Genomic DNA, 19,238 nt, shown 5'->3' on the forward strand with positions numbered 1-19,238 from the left:
GTACACCTGCAACAGTCAAAAAGGCATTGTTCAGTACTCTGCTAAGATACCATCATTTACTAAAGAAACCTTGGTCTCTTGCTGCCCCAGCAGTTTTAGGTGAGATTAAAAGCATTTGTTATTAAACTACAGACAAGAAATAAACATTATGGGGCTTTTTGAATGAAGGACTTCATCTCCATAGGGGCAATCGCATGCTTTCCTTTATTTCAAATATGCAAAGAGATTTCCACTGATCCACATAGTCTCAGGATAATATATTTATAATGGGATGACTTTCTTTTATATATCTGCTCTTTGGGAAAGAACTGTGTCAGCTTCCCAAAGTTAGAGATTACTATTGGCATGTAAAGGTCTGTTACCTTATCCAAATATGTCTCTTGTGTTAGGGGCCGTTGGCTTAAATGAGAAAGTTAGCATTCTTATTTTTATATTATTTTCCTCAGTTCCAAGGATGACACCAAGGTTGTAATTTAGCGCCAATGTGCTTAACAAGCAAAGAAATCCCCAAACCATTGAAACCCTAATGACTTTCCTTAAAATGTTTTGAATATGAAACACTTCAGTCATCACAATTAATTTAGAGGTAACTTCTTTTTTGAAAGGTCAAGTCATTGAATTTGATGACATATAAGACCACATAGGAAAGAAAATAATTCTGTTTGTCATATTCTTGGAAATAAGAATTCCTAGGAGAGATTGTGTTAGAGTACAGAGAAATATCATGTTAATATTAAAATTTGGATGAATTATGACAACAAAAAAGGAAATTAATTTTTTTCATTTCCAGAGATTGGCTTATGAAAATTTACTTTGCTTATGGTATTCAAAACTAGTGCCGATTTCTTAGTGCTTCTTCTGCTTTGAAATCAGATGAATCCAACTGTTTTGAGTATATCCCCAAAATATTTTGGTAATTGTGAAATTAAAATATAGTCAAAACATGTAACACAAGGTTACATTATTTTTTTATTATTTTACACATTTCAAAATTTTCATTCTACGTAGTTGCTCCCTATTGCCACCAGGAACAAATGTAACATCCTCTGGCATTTTAAGCCTTTCACAATGTGGCTTACTCCTACCTTTCCAGTCATCTTATACCTTACTCCACCCCACATGAAGATTTTACAGAGGTGAAAAAATAAGTAGTTATTGACATCCCCTCAAGTGGCTTTTTGGAAGGAAATAATATCTTGGATTCTTCCCACTTATCTGAGAACTCTCCTATATTCACAATAAAGTAAATGACAGGTTATATATACGTATATGTGTATATATATATATATATATATATATATATATATATATATATATATATATATATATATATATATATATATATATATATGTCTTTATCAAGAGGTAAGTGCATCAATATTCAATGGAGGAAATAGTCAGAAGTGGCAGCCTCCATATGGGTGAGATGAAATTGGGGGAAGAGAAAAAGCAGAATGAAAAATGAATGATGCACTTGTCATAAAACTAAACCTATTGTTTGTTTATTGCTTCCAGTTCCATGAAAAAAAGGGAAAAGATCCATGACCAATATCCTTTCTATCTAAAATTAATTAACAATAGTATATTATTTAATATGATCAAATTGAATATCTAAAATTACTCTCTCTTTCTTTGGGGGTAGAAGACTTTAGGGAAGAGGGGTATCCCATGGAAAGAGCCCTTGATTAGGAGATTTTGTTTATATTCTTGCTTCTCCTGTTCACTAGCCATAGATTTTGGATCAATCAGTCTGTCAACTAGCATTTTTTAAGTACCTACTGTGTTCCAGGAAATATGCTAAGCTCTGAGGGTGCAAAGAAAGGTAAAAGACAATCCATGCATTCATGGAGCTTACAGGGTAAAGGAGGAGATAACACATGAACAACTATGTATAAACTAGATATATAAGTGATCTTAACCATAGGGAAGATGCTAGCATTAAGGGGAATTGGAAAAGCCCTCTTGCAGAAGGTGAGATTTTAGTTGAGATTTAAAGGATGCTGCAAAGTTGGAGATGAGGAGCGAGAGTGCTCCAGGCATGTGGGAGAGTAAATAAAAGTGCACAGAATTGGAAGATCCAGTGTTTCCTTGGAGAAACATCAGGGAAGCCAATGTTACTGGATCCAAGAGTACTTTGAGGAGCATGAAATGCAAGTAGACTGGAAAGATAGAAATGGGTCAGGTTATAAAGGACTCTAAAGTTCTAACAGAGAATTTTGTATTTAATTCTGGAGGCAAGAGAGATCCACTGCAGTTGATAGAACAAGTTAACTACTCAGACTTGTGCTTTAGGAAGATCACTTTGACAGTTTAGTGGAGGGTGTGAAGGGAGAGAGGTGTGAAGTAGGGAGACCAGGTAGAATCTTTTTCAATAGTCCAAACATGAGGGGATCAGAGCCTACACCAGGTGATGAGTGTAATCAAAGGAGAAAAGGGTGTATGTGTGTGTGTATATATATATATATATATATGTGTGTGTGTGTGTGTGTGTGTGTGTGTGTATATATATATATATATATATATATATATATATATGAAGTGTTATCAAGGTAAAAACAGCAGACCTAGGCAACTTAATGACTATGGGGGAAGGACAGAATAAGGAGTCAAAGACAACACCTATATTGTGAGCCTGTGTGATTGGGAGGTACCCTCAACAGTAATAAAGGATGTTAGGAAGAGGGAAAGATTATTTTTGGGGGAGGCAGAGAAAATGAATTCAGTTTTGGACATGTTGAGTTCAAGATAGCTGTTCAGTTGTTTTTAGTCATGTCTGACTCTTTGGCAAGGATACTAGAGTAACTTGTCATTTACTTCTCTAGTTCACTTTACAGATGAAGAAACTGAGGCAAACAGGGTTAAGTGATTTGCCCAGGGCCAAACAGCTAGTATGTGTATGAGGCCAGATTTGAACTCATAAAGATGAGTTTTCCTGACTCCAGGCCTGGCACTGTATCTACTGCACTCCCTGCTGCCGTTGGACAAATCTGAGAATCATCTCTATAGAAATGATCATTGAATATATAGGACCTGATAAGATCACCAAATGAAATAATATAGATAGCATAATATAGATAGACAAAACCTTTTGGAATACCCAGTGTTAATTAACATGACACATCAAGATCTAGCAAAGACTGAGAAAGACTGGTCAGATAGGTAAGGGAGAATTGGAAGAATGTAGCATCATAAAAATCTAGAGAGGAGAGAGTATCAACGAAGAAAATGATGATCAGTAGTGAGGTTAAGAAGGATGGGGATTGAGAAAAGGCCACTAGATGTGGCCAATGTCACTAGATCAAATCTGGGAGAGCTCTGATTCAGCTGAATGACTGTGGAGAATTAATAAGGGAGTAAGAGAAAAGGGAGTGAAGGCATAGGTTGCATGTATATTGCCTTTTGAGGAGTTTAGCCAGAAAAGGGAGAAGAGATATAGCATAGCAGATAGTAAGAATAGTCATTTGACCTTTCCAGGCTTCAGTTATCTGAGAGGGTTGGAATGGATCCTCTAGAAGGACTATTTCAGTCCATGACTTCTATGAGTTTTTTATTCAATGATTTCTCTACACTGGCTGCCTAAAGATCTAGATTTTAATGACTATTCATAAGCTGTGAAATGTCAGCAGCTGGATTTGCTTTACAGTCACACGCATTTATACTAACAGAGTATTTCTACTACTGTACTGCTTCAGAATGTTTATAAAATATGTACAGTTCAGCTGAAATAAACTACACTCCAAACTTAGAGTAATGACAACAAACGCTGTCTGCCCTAGACATATGGATGAGACCCAACTTTCTCTCTGAGTTGATGGTGTGGCTTCCCCATTCTGCCAGCATTCCTGAATGGAGCATGTGATAATCATCAACAAAAGATACTGAACCAATGAACAAAAAGAAAAAAAGAGGATGTGGGAGAGTCTTCAACTGATAATAACAAATGTATTTTTTCTCTCTTCTCTAGGAATGTGGGGGGCAGAGAGGTGGCACAGTGGATAAAGGCTCTGGGCTAGAAATCAGGAAGACCTGAGTTCAAATCCAGCCTCAGACACTTATTAGCTGTGTGACCCTGGGTAAGTCACTTATTCTTGTTTGCCTCAGTTTCCTCATCTGTAAAATGAGCTGGAGAAGGAAATGGCAAACCACTCCAGTATCTTTGCAAGAAAACCCCACACAAGGTTATGAAGAGTCAGATACAACTGAAATGACTGAACCCATGAAGGCAAAAATCATTCTTTTTAGATGACATCAAAATTTTAAAATGTCAAATAATGCCTTCAAATTTTGTTCTTCAGTTTGAAATTGACATGCCAGGACTAAGTGTAACACGCTTACACTCTCTACTGCTGAGGGGAGTCGAGGTTGTTGGACTGCTGGTGAAAAACCTGAGCTCAGGTAACTTGACTGCAGGAGAGCTAAAGTCAATCAAGCATCTGCACTGTCTGGCACTGAACATTGCAAACTTCCTGGAGTGGGGCAAACCAACCCAGGACAGAAATGGAGAGGGTCAAAGCTTCTCTGCTATTCAGTAGCAGGATGAGGCCAGGGAGAGACTATTCCACTTCAAGTCTAGCCAAGACAGGGAGACCCAGATGATAAACTAATTAATAAGTAAATAAAGATACTGTCCAAGTTTTTTTATTGAGCAGGTTATCATATTATACACAAATGGGACCAAAAAGCTTTAGAAGCTCTATTGATTACCTCCTTTTCCTTCATACTCTCTTAGGTTTTTGAGATTATTTCTTCTCAGTCTCTTCTGCTGTATTCTCATCCAGATTATCCCTTCTAACCTTAGTGTCCCATAGAGTTCTGTCCTGGACAATCTTTTCTTCCCTCTGTACTATTCCATTTGGTTATCTCATCAGATACCCGGGATTTAATTACTATCTCTATGCTGATTCTCAAATCTACCTTTCTTGCCATAACCTCTCAGGTTGCCTTCACTCTTGCATCTCTGTCTTCCAGGCATTTTGTACTAGATGTCCAGTAGATATTTTATACAGAATATATCCCAAACCAAACTCCTTATCTTTCTCTCTGAATCCTTACCCCCAACCCTCACCTCACTACTATTATTAAAGGTAGCACTCTCCTGACAAGTTGTTTCCAGATCTTCACCATTTCTTATCTTCCCTATCTAATTTGTTGCTAAGGTCTGTGGATTTCACCTTCGATACATCTTTTGTTATGGTTCTATGTATTGTCTGTTTGGTAGCCACGTTACACCGTTGACTTAAAATTGGGCTTTCTATTAGCTAAAATCCTTAAGTTTTTCTCATATACATTACTGTCTAGCCATAGTTTAATATTCTAATACTTGCAGAGTTGTTCTTGATGCTAAAAATATATTTATATCTAATCTGTTCTAGGCTACAGAGACCTTTTAAAACTCCTATTTGTTATTATCTGGGTCAATTTTGGATTTGATAAAACTGCAATCAATGTTTTCAGCTAAGTCAATGATAGACATGATGAGCAAAATAAAATACAGGACCAAGCCATAGGGAACTCTGTCCAAGGAGATATTTATCCATTAACCAGTAATCTTTTTATAGTGTTGTTCCGTCAGGTATACACCACTTAGCTCTGTTATCATATGGTATACATTTTGTCCATAAAAACATTGTGAAAAGCCTTGTCACATGTCTTGTGGAAATGAAGATAGTTGTATCTATATCTATGGGTATATATCTATACATCTATAGGTATATACCAGTACATCTCTAGGTATATAGCATTGCCCTAGTCTATGAAAAAATAAAAGAAATATGACGAGTTTTACTCTTACTGAATCTATTTTGGCCTCTAGTCATTATTGCTTTCCTTTTTAAATAATCAAAAACTATTTATTTAATAATCTGGTCTAACATTTTGCTTAGAAAACAAGTTTAACTAACGGTCTTTAGAATATGAAATACACCATTGCTTTCCCTTTTAAAAATTCGCACATCTGCCTGTACCCAGTCTCCTGGCTCCTTCTCAGTCTCTATGATTCTTCAAAGATCTGTCCCACTGACCATGTTTACACATTTTTTTCCACTACCCTGGCATGTAACTTGCCTGAGTCATGAAATTCAAACTAATTTAAAGCTTCTCTTAGATTTTTTTATAGGCCTGGCCTATTTTTGTTATCTCTGGTTCTTTTTTATATGTTCCTGTTTCCATATTTTATGTACCTTTTGACCTGAGCTCTTCAGAGTTCCCTGGAAGCTACATATTTTTACATACTCAGTCTTTTTTACTTCATCCAAAATATTTGCTGTTTTTTATATTGCTAAAATTTTGTTTTTGAGAACATTCAATCACTTGAGTCATTTTTCCAATAAAATTCTCTAGTGCCCTTCATCTCCTTTTTCCTGTTAACTTTATTTCTACCACCAAACCTACTCATACAATGTATTTTATGCATATATTATCTTTCCCTATAAGTGCATAAACTCCATATTATCTAAATTGATTTAAAATTCTACCTTGTCTATAGAATCTTCCTGGAGTAATCTGAAAAAAAAAATCTTGATAATCTTTCCCAACTCCATTGCCAAAGTCAGACCCATAGTATCACCCTCCGCCATTACATAGTAAAAATGGAGGCATTTATTCCCTTACCCATCATCACCATCCTACAGATGCACTTACTCTTAGATTACATTCAATAGAAATAATTTGTGTAATATGATACACAATAAGCAAGTATGATAGAATGGAAAGAGGGCCAGCTTTGAAGTCAGGAATACTTAGATTCAAGTCTTTTCTATCTAGGAAAAAAAATACTAATTTTGTTACTATGGGTGCCCTGAGTGCCCCAGAAGAAGGATTCACACTGGTACCTCATCACACATATAAAATCACTTGTCCAGATTAAAAAAAGAAGAAAAAACTTATGAAATACGCTTATATACTTGTTCAGTGTTTACTGTTGCTTTGTATATCAAATTATATGCCACTGAAGAGCAGAAATCATATCTATAATTCTCTTTATACCATTTGGCACAGACTCATACAAATTGGTGTTTAATCCTTTCAAATGAAAAATTTCCCAGATCTGCCTGTACCATCACCATTCTCAAGAGTCCTGAAACCTTAGCATGCACGCTATTTAAAAATTTTCTATATGAAAAGGCTACCATCCACCACAACGGAAAGTGAAAATGAAACTTTAAAGTACACATAACGTATCTCTCCCCTACATTTTTTTATTCAATGGAAATAGACAATTTTCCATTGAAAAATGGTAGTCATTATATGTAACATCATAAAAGAGAATTGTTTAAAATGATACAAATCGGATACAAATGGGTAAAATCCCTGCTTGGTGTTGCTACAGCTGCCCCTTCCTTTTCTCTTTTTTTTAAACCAATTTTCACAGTCTATAAAATCTTAGAAGGTACCAGATGTTTGGCGGAGGCTATTCTACACGTCCCAGTTTTTAAAGTGAATGCAAGATTTATTATAGCTATATAAATGTAATTTCAGCCTTGACTTTTGTGTTTATGAACTAGGGGTAATCTGCAACTCGGCCTCTTGTCGAACAGAACAATTCTTATCAGGAGAGTGGAGGTGTCAGGGCCAAACAATCTAAATAGCCCAGGATGGTCCTGAAACAACCACTTCTGCCCACAAAAGGTTCCCAGTTAGTTCCTAAAAGGTCAGAACAGTTTTATTTTAATGTAAACATTCACACACACATACACACACACACACACACACACACACACACACACACACACACACACACACACACACACACACACACACACACACAAAGCTCTTCTAACATTCAGATGATGTTTAGGAGCCAAGTTGGAATCTTTTGTGTATGGCTATACCCTGGCACTTGGGATGTCTGCCTAAGCAGAGACTGTTAATGCAAAAAATTATTATTTTTTTCCCCTAGTGACTATTTTCTAATACTGAGAACAAGACTAAAACTCACTCATGCATTCCTTCCAATCTTTCGTAGCTCAGCAGTGCTTCCGTGGAGGGTTGCCATTCGTTTTAATTCAGCAAGTGGAAGTTTGGTTGTGTTTAGTACTGAGGGAATTCCACATGTTATTAGAAAGCAGCTGACAGTTTCTGGCAGAGGAAACTTGAGGCTTTACAAGCCCTCCAAAATAAGAGGCTAAATTTCATCTTCAGCAGAGCTGTCAGCAGCTTTATAAAAGGAGGACTTTTTCCTTTTTTTTTTTTTTAAAGTGAAGAGTTGTGCCTTTCTCCTTGTAATGTTTGATGAACAAGGGTTATTTGAGCACCCACTCTGTAGAGAGCACTGTTCTGGGCCTACTGGCAGAAGCCTGAGGAAAACACCTTCTAAAGCTTGCCAGTAGAAATATGAATTTCTCTAGGATAAAATCCCAAGTTCATGCTGAGAAAAGAAGGTAGAACGCCAATGGAAATGGAACACAGCTGGGCTTTGGAACGCTGAAACATTTAAAACATTTCACTTTGTAAATGAATTATCTTTTTTTCTGACAAGTTCAAGAAACTAGCTGAATTCTAAACAGTTCCAAATTAGCCTCAGTTTATTCAGGGCATTGCAAAGAATATGAGGATGTTCTGTCAATTGGATCATTGATTTTATTGAACACATTACTGCCTGCCATTGTTAACATTCTGGATGAGCACATAATTTTTATAAATGTAAAGTGTATAAACTAGGATATTACTATAGCAGACATAGTTGGCATGCATGATAATCCACAACAGGAGTAGGTCTGTTTGACTGAAGTGTTCTGCGAGACAAAGAGGCAGGCCTGAAAATGGTGACATGTTGCAGGTGCTGACCAAAGGCTGGGCTATTATATATAATCAGTGTAGAATTACTAATTCATACCCTGATCTTTTCAATTGCACATTCTCCTCGTCATCCTTGACTATATCTGTGTAAAATGGGGTTGGCATATTTGACTAATTTATGTAGCAAATTAATGAGCTAGAACTTTATACCTGGAGGAGGATGGAAAAAGTACATCTTGCCATTAATATATAGTCCTATGTTTGTGACCATCTCTCAAGACCATAGTGGAGCTGAAAAATTGCAAGTTTCTGATCGGAAACATCTAGGGACAAACAAGAAAGGACAGGGAGGGAAAGAGAGGGTGTGAAAATGCATTAAAGTAAGATTAAGATACTCAAAAAATGGAACACAGGAGAGAAGCCTGATTGCTTACCTATACTACCTGCTCATCATTTCTCTATAAAGCAGATATAGTGTTTTTAAGATTTCATTGTTAAGGCAAAAGACTCAGAAGGCATTTCATTTCTAATAAAATATGCACCTAGAAACAGTTAGTGGAGAGATTTAAGAACTTGGGACTGATGGCTGCTTAATCAAAGTGGAGAAAAGCTTAATCACTGTGACATCAAGGTAAAAGAGCCTATTTTTCATTCTTCCATCAAGTCCTTAACCAAGGCCCAAGTGATATCAGCGATAGAACTTTGTAGGATTCAGGGTTTTTCCCTCCTCCAACACTGGATTTTGAGGCAATCTGAGGAAAATCAGGTCACCTTGCTGGGTCTCAGTCATTTCAGTTGTAGTGTAGGGATACAATTACCTGACTCCAAAATAAATTAATGGAGTTTAACCTGGTTAAAAGCAGATGGAAAGTAGGTTCATCAAAAAAAGAGAATTTAAAAATTCTTCTTTGTTTTTCTACTAATCAAAGTCATTCTACTTAAATCTGAGGGCTATAAGATGAGGTGTGCTAGTAAATATTTCACCACCCAGCTCTGGGGAGGGAAGTTAGGGGCATGGCACCCTCTCTCCACACCCACTCACCCACCCACCCACACACTCATGGCACACTTCTAAGTTTAATCTGTATTAGTAACATTCCTCCATCACTTTATTTATTTTAGACAATCAACCAAACCGTAAGTCAAGCCCTGATTTGTAGCATTTGCCAAAATACTCACAATGAAAATTACCAATCAGCTTTCTTGATTCACAATGGCTCCAGCATACCCCTGCCTATATGGCTAACCTTAATTCTCATCATTCCTATTTCTCACTATGAGGCATCATGGTTCTGTGAAACAACACCAGAATACAAATCACACAGTCTGAGACAAAATATTAGCTTTACCACCTACTACCTAGTCACATGAACTTAGGCAAATAACCACCTCTCTAGGTCCCAGTTTCCTCATCTTTTAAGTGAGAAAAATAATAAATACTTTGTTTCCTCATGAGATGAAGTGAGTTAATTTTAGGGAAAGCATTTTGAAAACTCTACAGTAGTATATGTCTCTCGATTGTATCACTTCATCCACGTGTCAGGAATCCGAGGACACTGATCTTCATAGAATTATGGAATTTTAGGCTCAGCTGGATTCTTGTCATCCAATAGATGATAAAACTGAAAGAAAACTAAGGGATGACCTGACTTTGCCTAAGGTCACACACATCTAGTGAATAAAGGGGATACCTATTCACTCACCTCAGAAAGGCATTATGACTGTGAGAAGGGCGTATGTGAGTGTGGCCATCACTGGACTTCCTTTTCCATTGGCATTCTCATACATTTACAAGTCCATAAGGCCCACATTACTATAAAAATCTGAGTAAATCTTAGTCATGGCTTCAAGATGGGAGATGGGGATAGGAAGAAGTAAAGAATGTTGAATCTTTAAAATCAAACCTTTTGCTATGTCCAAATAATTTCTGTGATTTTAATAGGAGGTGATTGCCGTTTGAATTTAAACATTTTGTAACTCTCATCTTTCAGAACTCAAAATTATTTGCCCTAGCCTTCTAGAAATGGACGTGTGGCAATCAGTAGACAGCACATGGTGCTGAATGGCTGTCAGGCAAGCATCCCTAGTTATGTGGAGAGTATTTTTTCCTCCAGAAGCTAACTCATACAAATTTTTTCCTCTTCTGTCTGAATCTTGGAAATATTTCCTTGAGCACCTCCATTTAACTGATTTAACTCACACTGCATTTTGGTACAGAGGTTTGCATAAATGATGAAGGCCATTAATGGCTAAAATATGCCACTATTATTTGCACCACTCCACTTGTCACCATGTAATTGCAATAAATGCAATTGGAAGTACTTTTATTTGAAGGCCATTTGACAGAAGGGAAGAAAACACATTTACTCTTTCAAGGCCCTGTGCATTTTGCTGGGAGAAGTCTGCCTATAAAATTTGTCCTTTTATCCTTGGATGGCTGTTTGGGAAATATCTTTTGGCAGCACATCTCACTAAATGATTTCTGTGACTCAAGGAAAGGCTGTGATTCACAATCCTTCCTCCACATTCCCTCCTTCTTCCTGTCCTCCCCCTTTCCATCACATACATAGTCACACAAGATACACATACACACAGAGATTCTAAAGATGTTTTATGCAAGTATACTCTGTTTTCTTCAACAAATTAAAGAAAGACACTTTTCATGTTTTAGCTAAAATATGGAGCCCTTTTTATCATCTCAGTTTATGGAATATGAAATAGCTTATCTTTTCTACAGTATACCATTTCTAATACCCCTGACTATCCTGAGGTATAAAAAAGAGAGATACACACATTACCGTAGGTGACATTTCTATGAGTCGAAGAAAAAAAATGTTTTTTTTTTGACGCATCCTCTTCCATATAAGTCCACTGGACTCAACAAGAATATTTTCACAACTTTCATAAGCAACCAGCTATTTCAATACAGTTGTTCAGTAAAATCTTTATGTGATAAATAAGAATTTTTCACGAAGAAGAACAGTAATCCTTTTTAAACATTGAAAAGTTAGTATTACAGGAGATTAAGCCTTTCCCTGACTTCAAGTCACCAAAAAAGGAGTTATTGAACACTTGCTGTTGTCTCCTTTGTTCCATGTGCTATTTAAATCCCTCTTACCTATAAAGAGATTCCATTCTGTATCTAGATCAGCCTGATTTGCCAAGCATCCCTTCATCACGTTGAGGCAATAGTTGTTACAAGGTTTCACAGTGGGAAGTCCTCGACAATATGGGCAGTACAGCATCTTCATTAGTGCTCGGATGCACCCTGGGGTTGGACTGACCTGTGGATTTATTGGGAGTAGGAAGAGAAAAAAACAGGATAGGGAAGGAGGAAAAAAAAAGAAGCAAGTCAATTTCCAGGCACAGACTTCAAGTAGAAACACTGAAGGGTCAACTAAATGATAAGAATCTTAACTCTTAATAGCATGCTACAAGTCAGTTCCAGTTAATTACCTAATTTTAGCAAAAAATTGCTAATTTCCTTCATCTGTAGCTGTCAACTTTTCAATCTCTATGTCAGTGTAATTTAATGCTACAGGCATAGGCAGTGACTGACTAACAGAAATAGAAAGCAAAATGAGCTAATACAAATGAAAGTTGTTTGCACAATTAAAAGCCCTGTACAAATAACAACTGAGAGCCTTGTTCAGGCATTTAAATTTGTATGCTTTGTATTTTTAGCATCTGAAGATGTTTGATTTGGAGAAGAGATGTAAGTGTGTGTGTGTGTGCTGGGGCTGAGAACAATCTTCAAGTTTTTTAAATGCTGTCAAATAGAAGAAGGTTTATACTTGCTCTACTTAGTCCTGGAGGATACATAAGAACCCTTTAACTAGGTGGTCCAGTGGATAGAGTGTTAGTCCAGGAGTCAGGAAAACTTATCTTTCTAAATTCAAATCTGGCATCAGACACTAACTGTGTGACTCTGGGCAAGTCACTCAACACTGTTTGCCTCAGTTTCCTCATCTGTAAAATGAGCTGGAGATGAAAACATCAAACTGCTCCAATATCTTTGCCAAGAAAACCCTAAGAATTGGACATGACTGAACAATGACATAGCTAAAGGGAAAAACTCTCTAATAAGTAAAGGCATCCCCAAATGGAATGGCCTGTGTTAGAAGAGTATGTATTCCCCATTACTGGAAACCTTCAAGTAAAGTGGAAATAGTCCAGGATTTGGAATCAGTTGATCACAGAATTACTGATTTAGAGGTAGAAGGGACACTAGAGGTCATCTGGACCAACCTTCTTATTTTGCAGATGATAAAACAGGCCTGGAGATATTAAATGACTTACTCAAGGTCATACAGGATTTGAAGTCAAGAATTTGAAGACTTTCTGACTGTAAAACTGATGTTCTTCACATTGAACCATACTGATCAAACCTTGGCTTTGCCACACAGGACCTTTCACTTAATTTTGTGGGGTCTGAGATTCCTCATCTTTAAAATAAGGAGATTGGACAAGATGACTTCTAAGGTGTCTTCCAATCTGCAACTATGATTCTAGGATTTTGAAGGGAAGTAGGACAGGTTCTATTTCGGTTACAGACTGGATTGGAATGTCTTTGATGGTCTTTATATTTAAAGAGATTCTGCTGAAGTTTATATTGCTTTCCTGGAATTGAAGGAGTTGTTAGAAGAAGGTAGATTAATTATACTTCCTTTGGTTCAAGAATGTCTCCCCCTACTCCCGATATCTCTGCCCCCTACACACACACATACTTTTTTTTTGAAATGGGGTCTCCTTATCTTTTCTATTTTTTAAAATGTTTTTTATTATTAATTTATTTGCTTTCAGTTTTCCACAATCACTTCCATAAGTCTTAGATTTTCTACCCCTCTCTCCCCTTTCTATATTTTCCATGTTGGAGGTTCAGCAGAAACTTGCAGATCTTATCCCTCCACTGATCTGCATAGGAGTTTTGACCTTTTCTGTTTCTGACCTTTGTCACTTCAACCATCCTTGGGTAGCCTAGTGGTTACTTGCTACTTGGGCATACCATTGTGCCAACTATACCTTATTGTCTTAGCCAAATGCAGTTCAGAACTCACAAGCTCCAGTGATCCACAGTCCCAGCCACCCCAGGGACAAGGATTACAGGCATGCACCACTACGCATGGTTGGATAGACATGTTTTAACAGGCTAGATAGAAACTGGTATGGCATATCACCCAGATAGAGGCCTCATTTGAGATAACTGGATCAAATGAACACTGAATTTGCAGTTAAAATACCCTAGCCTCTTCAAGCTAAGCCACTTACAGTGATACTTTGAACAGATTGCTAAACTTCCTTGAGCTTCATTTCTTTTATCTTCAAATTTGGGATATTAATATTTACCACATAGGGCAAAGTCATCTCTGTTCCTTGCATTTATCCACTAATCCACTTCTCAGACCTTTGTAGGCAGATTTCCAGTCTCATCACTCAAGTCAAACTGCTCTCTCCAAAGCTGTCAGTGATCCCTAACAGAAAACATTCATCAGCCTTTTCTGAATCTTTGTCTTTCTTGATTTCTTTGCAACATCTGCTCTCTTCTTCATACATCTCTTTCTTGATTCCCCCCTTATCTCAATGTACCTTTGCATTTCTTTGCTGGCTTGTCCTTCTACATTTCATCCCCCAAACTGTGGATATACTCTAAAGCTTTGTCTTCTCTTTTCTTTTGTCAATTTCTTATTAGGTTTATCAGTTCCTATGGGTTCAATAATTACGTATATACAAAAAACCTGAAGACCTATATAAACCGTCCTGCTCTCTCTCCTGTGCTCTATCTATTTCTATCTACTAGTTACTTTCAAAATACATGTCCCTTAAGTCTCTCAAATCCACAATGGAGAAAAAAAAATCCCAAAAAACAAACAACAATTTATTGTCTTCTTTTTAAAAAAAACAAGTGCCTCTTCTAACCTTTCCTATTTTAGTCTAGGACACCACCATGCATCCAGTCACCCAAGTATCCTCAATTTTTCACTCATTCCCTTTATATACTCAATCACCTGCCAAGTCCTACCTCCACCATAACTCCTGCCACCATCACCTTCTATTCATTCATAGGTATATCTTCATAAAACTTGCAAAGTTATATCCCTAAAGCACTGGCCACTCCCCTACTCAGCCAGCTCTATGGCTGTCTATTGCTCCATAGATCAATTAAAAACTCTTCTGGCATTTTAAAAAGTCATTTACCATCTGGCTGCATCTTACCTTTAAAGGTTTATTACATATTACTCACCTTCATGAGCTCTATGGAACATCCAGCCTGGTTATCTTGCTTTTCTTGACACAAATGTGCCATTTCCATATCTTTGGACCAACTATTCCCCAAGACTAAAATGTGTTCCCATCTCCTCATTCCCCTCTTTCTTAGAATTCCTTCAAAAGCTCAGCTCATATGTGACTTTCTATTGCAGGTCTTTCCTCATATCACACTGGCAATTTTCACCCTTCACTTCCATCAAATTGCCTTGTAGATGTGCTGCATATGTGTTGTATAGACTTATATGTACACATGTTGCCTTCCTATTAGAGTATAAGCATCTTGGGGGCAGAGCCTATTTAATTTTGTCTTTTTAAAGCACTTAGTACAGTGCCATAATGCTGTACTTAGCACAGCAACATAATAAGAAGGTATTATGCAAATGCCGAATCCCTTCCCTTCCGTTCTCATTTTGATTCTCAGACCTAGCACAGTACCTGGCTCATTGTGGGTTCTCAATAAATATTGATTGGAATTAAGAAATGTAGACATGTTCTTTATAACTAAAACCAGTATATTTAACATAGTACTGTAATCTTTATTTTTTGTTTTGTTTTGGTCTGGATCTACTTGAGGATTCTTTCAACCAATTTAGGCCAGCAAATCATCTGTGGTTTATAGTCTTAGATAATTGCTTGGAGGCACTGAAGGGTAAAGTAACTTGCCCAGGGTCACTTGCACCAAGGTCCTCCTGACTTCAACCCTGGCCCTTCCTTACTATGTCATGTTAGCCCTCACTATTCTCATAATTATTGCTTCCTTGGATCCTTATGGCTTCATTGAGCATGGTGATGTTGAATCCTAAGTGTGGAGTAAAAACAGTGTTGAAGGTGAGGAGGAGATAAGTCCTTATAGCAGTTGAAGCTCTGTTAGTGAACTTGTTGTGAAGGGATGAACCCAGACAATGAGAACAGAGGCATTCTCGGAGCTAGTCAAGTCTACCTCGTGAAGAATTGTAGACTAAATTTAACATCTCAATTTTAACTCAAAAGAAGTTAAGTAGTGTGAAACCTGGAGCAAAATTAATAGTAAATCCCCACTTAAAGAAGCTAGTATTTTATTCTAATTGGGGAAAATGCCATAAGATAATAAGTCATATTCATTTGCTTTCTTTTATTTTGGTGTTTCAGTCAAATAAACATGTGGCTGTACACTTGGCCTATATCTGAGAATAAATATGGGAGTGATAGTATTACATGATTACACAAAATATGAATAAGACTTGTTTCCATGTTTGATTTATCCATCTTTCAAAGAAACAAACTACAAGATCTTTCACTAGGCTAGCAGCAGCTCATAAGAGAAATCTACAGTGTCAAAAGGAGACACAAGACTTGACTTCCCACCATTCATTAAACATAGGAAGGGTTAGGCACATGATGACAAACAAGAGTTCTTAAGACAAAATACTTTTTTGATGTCCAATAAGGTATAAGTAACTTCTGATTTTTACACTATTGTGTAGAATCAGGGAGAGAAAATTTACAATAGCAAGTTTAGATATCTTTGTCTTCATCCCAACCTGATCGAGTCCTGGTTCATTATTTCAGGAAATGAGGAATTTTCTGCTTTTTTTCTCACTTGAAATTACTCTCCCTTCTTTTCTTGGTAATTTTAGTTTCTGGCTTCTGTTTAGCATAAATATTTGTATTTTTAATATTTAAGTAAAATATTTAATATTTTAATAATTTAAGCAGAAAATAGACCTTTTAATGTATATGTCAAGTAAATGACACATGATATAGTCCTTCCAAATATGTAAAAAAAGTAATTTAGCTTTTGTAATGATTGAATCATAACTTCCAACAAACTTGATATAAGTATCTCTTGAGTAAAATTCTTAAAAGTGCCAGAGGTCATGGTGACTTTTGCTTCATGGACATTATCTGCTATGTAACATTCTATCCTCTGTAGACTCTATTACAGTTGCTTAGATATGGATTTGAAGCTTTGATTTTTATTTCCCAAATCCTGAAGTATATATGAGTAGAAAACTACCTATGATGCCAGGATCCTACTTGAGGTCCTCAACACCACCATTGAAATATCTCCTAACTGATGTCTCTGCCTCTAGTTTCTTCTCTCTCCAATGCATCCCTGATAGAGCTGCCAAGAGAGTTTTCCTAATGTACCAAGTTGCTCTCATGCTCAAGGACTTTCAATGACTCTCTCCTATTTCTACACTAAAACCCCCCACTGGACTAGCATCGGTTCATAAGAGAAATCTACAGTGTCAAAAGAAGATGCAAGATTTGACTTCCTACCTTTTATTAAACATAGGAAGGGCTAGGCATATGATGACAAACAGGAGTTCTCAAGACAAAATACTTTGTTTGACATTTGAAGCTTTCTACAATCTTGATTCAACCTATTTTTCTAGTTCTCTTTTTTTTAAGATAAAAAAGATCCCATAGTTATTTGCCAGTAGAAAAAACTCCTTGTTTGTAGAGATGGTTTCAATCTGTGTATCTTTATCCCTACTGCCTGACAAATAGCAGGTGCTTAATAAATGTTCTTGTTGATTGTTTGAAGTTCCCTTTCTCCTGGTTCCTTGCCAAAATTTTTCCTTTAGTTATACTTCCTCTTCACAAACTTTCCGCTCAAGTCAAAATGGACTACTAGTTATTTCTCAGTTTTGACCTTTGATCTCCCACAATCATGTATTTATCCAAGCCAGCCCCACGTCCAGAATCCCCTGCCTCCTCATTTTCACCCGTCAAAATCATCTTTCTCTTCTTAAGGTCCCCTTCTTCTAAATTAGTGTTGTAGCTGAAGGTGATCACTCATTTCTCATATTTTCCTAGAGTACTTTTTCTGGCTCTTTCCTTTTTCTGTACTTTGTTTCATATTTATCTATCATATCAGATATGATCCCACCATAAGTCTGTAAACTCCTCAAGAACACAGAAGTGGTTTTCATGATTGTATCCTCAGCACCTAGCACATTGTAATAGGTGCTTAGTAACTGGTGAATTGAACTATAAGTTCATAGATATAGACCTGGAAAGACCTTAAAGTCTACCCCAGTCATTCCTCAAATGAGAAAACATCATGAGAGAAGTTAAATAATTTATCTGGTTACACAGCTGATAAGTATCTGAGTCAGGATTTGAACCCAGGGCTGCCTAATTCCAGGTCCAGTGATTTATTCATTGTGCCACTTAGCTCCCTAAATGAGGAAGGATGAAAAAGTAGTAAAAAATTTTTGGATTTTTTGTAGAATTTTTTAAAAAGGTATTCATCATTCAGTATGACCTTGTACACCATGGTCTGGTTGAATTTCTTCATGCTGCTCCTCCTGTAGCATTGAAAAATGCCTCTACTTCAAGATCAACCCAATTCCTACCCTCATTGACTTTCAGATTTCTTTGTGTGGCCCCCTGTGGTTTTTGTGGATTCTATTCTGAATATTCAGCGTTCTCTGATGTGATGCTGGAGGTACCAGTCAGGTATGTGAATCTGAGAGTGTTAAATTATTTTAAGGCTACCAGTCTTAAAGTTTCCACTGAGCTGCCTCGTATCCCAGATTGTGATATGGATACTGGCCATTGAACGATAAACATACCCAAATTCACATGCCTTACTGGCAACCCTTGGTTTAAAATGAAAGAAAACACATATTTGAGTTAAAAGTGACATTCAGCGGAATAAACTTCTCATTCTTCCACATCTTATCTAAGTAGAGGGCTTAAATTGTTTTCTTAAGGGCTTTTATGGCCTTTTCTCAGTTCAGGAACCTCACCTTCCTTATGCTGTTAGGATATGTACAATCTGTTCACTCTGATATTTCCTTGTTCAACACTAGCAGCTGATGAAGAAAATTGGACAACATCTTTTAACTCAAGAGAACGGCATTGCTCAGGGTTGAGTTAAATGTGACTCTGAGAGTGCTTTTGGTACTTAAATCTATTCCTAGTCAAGAGAAGCATAGATACCACAGGCACGGGATGAAGAGGCAGTGAGGATACAGGCACTGCAGACTCAAGTTGAAGTATGCTGGCTCACAATCTCAAATTATTTATATACATATTCATATATACATAATTAAATTTATATAAACTGTGCTTGTGAATGCGACAGTGAGGCTGCACAGTGGATCAAGGGTTGGGTCTGGAGTCAGGAAAAACTGAGTTCCAATATAGCCTTTGATCTTTAATAGCTGTGTGACCTTGGGCAAGTCACTTAACCCTGTTTGACTCAGTTTCCTCATTTGTAAAATGAGCTGGAGAAGGAAACG

At 36.9% G+C, this 19,238-nt stretch overlaps 1 protein-coding gene across 2 annotated transcripts in view; it reads right to left on the reverse strand.

The window, feature by feature from the left end:
• The window catches only part of GPC6 (glypican 6), a 1,287,247-nt gene that overhangs the window by 401,157 nt on the left and 866,852 nt on the right, over positions 1-19,238 (reverse strand). For both annotated transcript variants that reach the window (XM_072622120.1, XM_072622121.1), the window contains exon 4: positions 11,855-12,020. In XM_072622120.1, the coding sequence (XP_072478221.1) occupies positions 11,855-12,020 (166 nt within the window). The remainder of the gene's footprint in view (positions 1-11,854; positions 12,021-19,238) is intronic.

This window comes from Notamacropus eugenii, chromosome 6 (assembly GCF_028372415.1).
Source record: "Notamacropus eugenii isolate mMacEug1 chromosome 6, mMacEug1.pri_v2, whole genome shotgun sequence".
Taxonomy (NCBI): Eukaryota; Metazoa; Chordata; class Mammalia; order Diprotodontia; family Macropodidae; genus Notamacropus; species Notamacropus eugenii.